Here is an 8,261-nt window from a genome sequence, read left to right on the forward strand (position 1 = left end):
AAGTGAAATAGCCTTTCCTCACCATTTATAGATATACAGATAGCAGAGAAAGAAATGGCAGCAGATCTCTTAAGAGCCATTTAATACTACCTATTGCTCCAACAACCCACCCAACCCTTAACTTAACCTTAACTCATTGATTGCATTTTTCTTTAATCATTGCTGTAATTATTTTTTAAAATGCTATTTCTCAGATTTTTTTGATTACAAGACGCTACTTTTCATGACAAATAAAAGAAGATGACAAGCATATGTCGTTACTACTCACTACTGCCGTTCTGGTCTAATTAGTTTTGTTCTTGTCTGCACATTAACCTGTGAAATGTCATCAGAAAAGATTAGTACTTGATGTATGCTTGATATGTTGTTGGTGGTGAATCAGAGCAATTCTGAGAGGAGTTTCAGTACCATTGTACTACTAGCATGCAGGTATTCAGCCTTTAGCTCTGCGTTGTATTATTTCTTTTTTCCTGAAGAAAAGACAAAAGATCAAGCAACCAAACTCACAAATGTTCCTTTCTAGCTATGTCACCGATATCTCTCTGAACTGCTGGTTCTCCTTTTTTCATTGGTAACCACAGTTATTTCTTACAAAATTCTCTTCATTGTATAAAGTAACTTATGATAAAAGGTTCACCAGGGTAGATGGAGTCAAGTGTCAGTTGTATAAAGTATATCTTTACCATTCCCAGAGAATCAGTTTCATAATTCAACAGGCTAAGAGTTGACACACACACACGCACACACAAATCAGATCCATATTGAAATTAAAGCATTTATTCAACATTACACAACAGTACTGAAAAATATCACACTGCAAGAACATGAACACTACTTCTGGGAAGGAAATCCATATGTGATATTAGTAGTTGATTAATTTGAATACTCTGTTCACATTTTGACCTCTTCAGACTGCCATGAACATCAATTTCAACTTTGACATTTTTCCCCAACCTTTTCAGGTGGAGGCTTGGAGCCTTCCCTGAGAGTGGAGGCTCCAGCAGCCATCCACAGGGTTAAATGTTGTCATGATGCAGTGTCCATGTAGGTGCCTCTGTGCCTTCTTGGCTGATGATGTAAACTGGCTGGTCTGGCCTTAGCTGAGACACTACCACAAATGGTGAGGCAAATCACTTCAAAACATCTCTCTTTCAGAGGTTCTTCGGGAACACTCTTTCCCGTGGCATGAGGGGCAGGTCTCTTGACTGTTATATCTCTGCTGGTCTGTTGCCCACAGCATTCTCCTTAGCCCACTTGCAGGCTTCCACCAGCGTAAGGTGACGTTGGTGGACATGGGGAATGCATGAGAGAAGGTTCAAATGCTGCTCCCTGGTTAGTCAGGATCATCTAATCTGGACACAGCTGGAACAAGGCAGAGGTCAGAACAGTCACCGCTGTCAGTGCAGTGTGGTCCTAAGTAAGCACTGTCAAGGCATCATTTTAGGAGCAGCTGTGGCTAAGAAGGTAGAGCAGGTCATTGACCAGTCAGAAGGTCTATGAGTCACTTTCCAGCTCTGATCCAAATTGCTACTGATGATAGATGGTACAGGGTAGATTCTGCTAGATGTTGTGTGAGTGCATGTGTGAATGAGCATGGAAATATTGTGGGCTGTGTTTTATAAGAAGCTCTGTTTCACCTCTGATGAGCAGGTCAGCACACTGCATATGTCATTATTGTATGAATGTGTGTGTGAATGGGTCAATGTGTGAAGTGTTTTAAAGCACTTTCAGGAGTTGGTAGAGTAAAAAATGTCATATAAATTCTGCATGTTCAAGTATTATGTGTTTATAACAGACTGGATGTTTATGTAGCTGAGATTAATAACAGACCAATTTTAAATTGGTCAAATAAATTCAGCTGCGTTGGTGCCGAACTAAATCAACTCCTAGCCTATTAGTTTGCGTTATGTGATGGAATCTACAGTTGTTGATGTGCAGCCAGCAGGGCAGGACAGTTTTCCTGCCAGGGATTGCTTTGTCAGTAATTACAATGCGTTACTTTGCAGTGATCGAGTTTTTCTTAGCTTGTGACAGCTATGAAATGAATGCTTTTGTTGTTTTGGCTGAGGATTAATGTTAGCATAGCTGGTTTATTGACATGTTTAATAATCAGAGCAGTTTGTAAGGTTTCATTCGAATGCATGACGTTTCTACAAAATAATTAGACTTGTCAATCATCGTCAAGCAGCCATTGGATCAAAGGAGGAAGAGAGAATGAAATAAGAATTCTTATTCTGTTAACAATATTTGCATCTGCTAAACTCCTTCCTTGCAACTTTTTGTAATTTCCCATGGTGAGCATTTTAATTTGACTCACCTGAGCCCTGTCAAGTATGCCTTTAATCAACTGAATGTCACCAAAAATTCATCATTGTAAACTTCATACAGGTAGATTTTATGGCATGGCTATTGGTAGTTTTGTTTAGGTTGACTTCTCTCCCCGTTCTTAAAGAGATCTAAAGAAAACTTTGGATACTGCTGCGAAGAACAGGAAGAAGCAAGACCTAAAGCTCTGGAGACCAGCCACATGTAGTGGTCTGCAGTCTCTTCTCTCACAGAGATCCAGATGTGAGAGCGGCCAAGTGCCAAAGCATGGTGAGCCAAGTTCAAAACATCCATGAGCCAGGTACAACAAACCTTGTACAGTATGTGGTTGATAATTATTACTGGTCCTGTCTTCAGTGGTTCTGGTTGGTGCTAGTTTTATTTCGGTTCTAGTGCACTCTAGACGTACTGTGGTGTTCCAGATTGTGCCAAGAATTGCTTGTGTTGTTATTTTACAAAGAATGCAGAAAGTAGAATTTGCACTGAAGTAACTCACACTGCTGGGGGAACTCAAAACTCAAGGTATGTATAACATAATTTTTTGCTAAAGATGGATTCTGTCTTACAGGTAGTTCTTATCCCTCATCACGTTGATGCATGTTCAACTGTGAAGGGTTCAGGGTTTTTTTTCGTCCTTTAAACTCTGGCAGCAAAAACTGAACTTGCCTGAGAGTTGCCCATTGGAAATAATTGTGTGAGTTTTTGAAGGAAATGTTTCATGGTACCTAACTCTTTGATGTACCCATACACTTAAGTTGTTTATGTGTTTAATCTTGATTTTTATTTTGTTGGTTTTTATACACTGGTTTCCTGGCAAAGAACTTCGGGTTACCTGTATTTGTTGAAATGGCTAAAAGAAATAGTCTGAGAATTGAGCCCTGGGGAACTCCATGTCATATTGATTTGATGCATAGTATCCATGTTAAACAAGCTGGTCCTGACAAAGAAAGAACTTGAACTGTTGTAGTATTTCATAATATGGTTGTCCATGTCATTGACAGTCCTATTTTCAATAGGATGAGGAGTGATTTTTCGCATTCAGTTTTAAAAGTAGGTTTATGGCTGATCAGTTACCATCTAGTGTTATAATGAAAAGGCATGTTTGATTGTTTTTTCCTCTTAATTAGTAGCAGTGATAAATAGTGAAATAGTTTACCTCAGCTGAGTATCTCACACATTAAGACAGGAAAACAAAATCAGAGGATTGTACAATCATCATTTGACTCAGCTTGCTGCTGTGCTTGCCTTCTCAACCTTTGTCTTTCCTCTTCTAATTCCCTTTCGCGTTGTTCCGCTAAACGTCTCTTCATATTTTCAATCTCCCTCTGTCTTTCCTGTTCTTCTCTCCTCCTTTCTGCCTCTCTTTCCTCCATCTCCCTTCTTCTCACCCTCTCCCTTCTCTCCATTTCTCTCCTTCTTTCCAACTCTCTCTGTCTTCTCTCCCTTTCTCGCTCAGCCTGGAATAACTCATGAAATTTCCTCAGCTTTTCTTCATGTTCTTTCTGAAGTTTCCTCTCCAGTTCCTCCCTCTCTTTTTGTATCTGTTCCTCTTTCTCTTTCAGGATGCGTTGTTTCTCCTCTTCGATTGCCCTCTCTGCCTCTTGGAACATCTCATTGGTGTAGTGGCTTCCTCCGTTCCTCTGGACTATACATCTGATCTTCTGGAGCAGCTCAGTGACCTGAGTGTGATCCTTTATCTTGTTATTGAAGACATGGTACTGGCCGTTACATCTGCCCACGAGTTCCTGCAGATCAGAACAATCTTCCAAGAATGCCTCAATAGTGGTGTCTTCAAGAAGGTCACCACCAGTGAAGAGAACCATGCTATATCTATCTGCTGCCTGGCCAAAGATTTCTTGAATCTTTTGCACCGTCTGCTTTTCCTCTTCAGTGTATCTGCCCAGCCTGATGACAACCAGGAATATATGGGGTCCGGGAAGAGCATAAGAGATGCATTGGCGTATATCTTGACCCGTTTTGTCCATGCCAAATCTGGTGTCAAACAGGCCTGGGGTGTCGATAACAGCAACCTTTTGCCCATCCACCACAGCTTTGGCTGAAGCACAGTCTACAGTCATAGATTTTGCACTGAACTTTGATTCAAAGCATTGTCGTCCCAGAATGGTGTTTCCAGTGGCACTCTTCCCATTACCAGTCTTCCCAACCATCACTATCCTCAGACCATTTTGTTCTGTATGGGAGAATAATTAAAATTATAAAAAACATTAGATATGACTCAGAGCTTTAGATATTCATAAGCTTGTATAAACTGCATCGACCCAAGAAACCCAAGAAAGAACCCATTTAGTTTTGAATGAAGCGGTGGATTCATTTCAGTGCAAGTTGGCATTCTTCGCCAGCACATGAAAGCAGCATTGATCAAGCACGGTAAACAGTGAATAAAGACAGGGAGTAGAATTAGCAACAATGCTGCAGCAAATAAAAAAAATTGAAAAATATTTTGTGATGTGTTTTCATGGTGGCACAGTTCTTAAGCACAAATAAACATGTCCACACCTGTCCACAACCCTGCAGGAAAATTTCATGTTAGTGGTTTCTGTGTCAACCCAGAGGAAGTGAACACACAACAGTCCTGCAACTCTTTATACATCCATGACAGACAGGGTAAGAAGAGACATGGAGACAGTGATGTTCGCCTTTAGCCAATTTCCAGGTTTTTAGCCAATAGTCAGACCTCATGCTATGCACGCTGTTAATGGATGGGGGCTACATGCCCACAACCCAAAGGACCTAACACAGCACAAAGAAAATAGCAGGTGCCACCACACACTTTGAGTGGGTCATAAGTGGAGAGTGAGAGATGAGGCTACGGGTTTCAGCTATACCCAACCATATTTCAACATAATTTTAATACCACTGGAAACATACATTTGTGTTTGCTGATTTGCATATCATAGAAAAGTGGACTATTGGTCTTGGTGGAGGGATGCACTGTCTGAGTCCCATTCTAGTTCAGTATGGGTCTGAGATAGAGCTTTGTTGACTTTGACTTTGATTTTTGCTCAGCAACATGAAAGCAGTTCCAACCAGTTTTTTAGGGCTGATACTTATAGAGCCTTATTTAGGTAAAGAAACATTGAAATGCACTCCAAAATGTTGCTACATTGCTCTATAGCAGTGCTTCTCAATTATTTTCTGTTGCGCCCCCCCAGCAAGAAGAAAACAATTCGCGCCCCCACCCCACCCGCGACTATAAATAATAGCAGTAATAATATGTAATAATATTTAATAATATGTAATACTATGACGCTAACAGTGCTCGCTGGTTAACTGAAGTAGCATTCACACAGCTGTTTATCAGCATGATTGGGATGTAATGTCTTCAAGTGGCGCCTTAATTTATTTGGCTTCATGCTGTCCGCTGCCAGCATTTTTAGACACCGTAAACACACCGGTCTGTCGTCTCCCACTGTAGTCACAGTGAAGCCAAGCGCTACATATGCTTCGTCATATTTCCTCGTCTTAGCTTTCGGGTGAGTTACTTTTGTCTCATTATCTTTGTCTCTCTCCGCCTTTCTTTTCATCCCTGTTAAAAATTTCTTCATGTTGTCTCTTAAGGGTTCGCTTACTGCACTTCATATCGCCTGCTCGGTGCAAAAAAGCCGCTACACCATAGAGCTAATACTCCCTGCGCACACTCTGACAATGAGAGCGCCACTGCCAACTACTGTAGTGGATGTGCAATTACACTTTATTCTAGTACGGCAAAAAAAGCATGTTCCCCAGGGTCACACGCGCCCCCCCTGGCATCTGGGGGGGCGCGCCCCACTATTTGAGAAGCACTGCTCTATAGGGACCAGGGAAAACGGGTCTATACCCTTTTCAAAAGTGATTCACTTTTCCCTGGAGCAGTAACTGACTGTATAGTTGCAAACATCCAAATGCAGTTTCCTCAAGCAAACTTGCTATACTTGCACAGTCAGTTGAAATATGGGGAAACACAAGTATGATAGACTATGCAACACATTGCTCAAGTTTTTCCAGCTGTATCTCTGTTGTTTGGAATGTTTAAATGCACAGTATGTACCTTTTGCTGGGATCTCTCAGTAATAACAAAACCAAAGACTATATATCATGCCATCATCAAAGGTGTCGTCTTCATTGATAGAAAAACAAAACAAAACACCATTGCCAATGAAAATCTATTAATATGATAAAACTGTTCGCATTCATTTATTGTAATTTAAAAGGTCATAGATAACATTTGAAAGTTTTAACCAAAGGAAACATTACCTAAATTACATTATGGATTTCTCTGTGGTTGAAATCAGTTTCTTCATTTTTACTCAGTTTTCCAGCTTGAGTTAAGAGTATACAGTGACAAAGGTTCACATTACATTTTTATTATTAGAAAGACCAAAAAATACTGAAAGAAGGTACTGTTGGTTACTAGCATTCCAGGTACCAGTATCCACTGGTTCTTACTGTTGTTACAGCCACCTGGATGAGCAAACCTGCCCAACTGGCCTCTTCTGTCAAGCTGATGGTGTTTAACCTCATCTGAAGCTTGTGGGACATGCCATAAACAGAAAGATTTAATACATAATGTTACCAGTCCATGCTTGTAACTTCAGTGCTATGTTTAGCTACTTAAAGGTAATGAACAGTAATGTTTTGATAATCAAGTTTCAAAGTATTACCAGTGAGCTGAGTGTATCTTTAACAATATAACTACAGTAGTGACATGCCTTACCGTAGTAGTATTTGCTGGCCATGTTTGGGTTACAGAGTGCAGTTCAGATGCTCCTTCTCCTCTTTGTCAGTTGGTCGTTTACAGCATGCCATTCCTGTAAATAGTCACAGTGGATATCAAAGTAATACTGAAACCAAAAGTGAAATTTAACCACTCTCTTTCTATATTTCAGAGACATCATTTTTACTTAATTAATATATAGATGTCATCTGGCTACAAAAAACACATACACAGTGATGTTTATGTACTAAGAACTGTAATTTTGTTGCATGCAGTAGCAGTCACCCTTCAGTGAGTTTCTGTCTGTTATTTCAATGCAGTGTACTGCAGTACTGCTATAGCACTATACAGTAAAAAAAATCCTTATAGAGACTGTTTACATCAGGGGTTTCCTACACCGTGGTGTGAGGATCCATGCCTCAGTGTGCATTTACTGTATGGAAGACCAAATGTGACTTAGTTAGGATTAGTTTAAGAGTATGAATGTAAATACTAAAAAAGGAAAAACCAAGTAAGAAAAAGTGAAAATTGTCAGACACAAGTTCACAACTGAACAAAATGTACAAGAACAGTCTAGTTATTTAAGACATTTTAATGCTGAAATGTTATTATATCTTTAACATTTTAGCAGTAGGGGCGGCACAGTGGTGCAGTGGTTAGCACTGTCGCCTCATAGCAAGAGGGTTCCAGGTTCAAATCCCGGTCTGGGCCCTTCTATGTGGAGTTTGCATGTTCTCCCTGTGCCTGCGTGGGTTTTCTCCGGGTACTCCGGCTTCCTCCCACAATACCAAAAACATGCACATTAGGTTAATTGGCTACTCTAAATTGGCCCTAGGTGTGAGTGTGAGAGTGTGTGGTTGTCTGTCTTTGTGTGTTGGCTCTGCGATTGACTGGCGACCAGTCCAGGGTGAACCCCGCCTCTCGCCCGTAGTCAGCTGGGATAGGCTCCAGCTCCCCCGCGACCCTGACGGATAAGCGGTATAGAAAATGGATGGATGGATTTTAGCAGTAATGCTTTTTATTTTACAGTGTTCCTCATCATTTCCTTAAAAAGATATTAATCACAGGGCAGACTTATCTTTTTTCATTTTCCAAGTGCCTGTCTGGTTATTGACTTCATTATCCAAATGTATTGAACTGTATTCTTGCCAGAAGACAAATTTCACATTTTTATGTGTTCAGCTGTGTTCTGACTCTCCAGGTGGAACAGTTAGCATTCAGG

The 8,261-nt window shown here is 40.5% G+C and overlaps 1 protein-coding gene across 1 annotated transcript; it reads right to left on the minus strand.

The window, feature by feature from the left end:
* Positions 1 to 216: 216 nt before the first annotated feature.
* LOC124064988 (GTPase IMAP family member 9-like) lies at positions 217 to 7,341 on the minus strand. Its single transcript, XM_046399959.1, has 2 exons — positions 7,040 to 7,341; positions 217 to 4,516 (listed from the first exon to the last, which is right to left on the minus strand). Exons 1-2 carry the CDS (start codon positions 7,059 to 7,061, stop codon positions 3,522 to 3,524), a joined length of 1,017 nt encoding a protein of 338 aa, XP_046255915.1. The 5' UTR covers positions 7,062 to 7,341; the 3' UTR covers positions 217 to 3,521.
* Positions 7,342 to 8,261: the final 920 nt, after the last annotated feature.

Source organism: Scatophagus argus, chromosome 2 (assembly GCF_020382885.2).
Source record: "Scatophagus argus isolate fScaArg1 chromosome 2, fScaArg1.pri, whole genome shotgun sequence".
NCBI lineage: Eukaryota > Metazoa > Chordata > Actinopteri > Scatophagidae > Scatophagus > Scatophagus argus.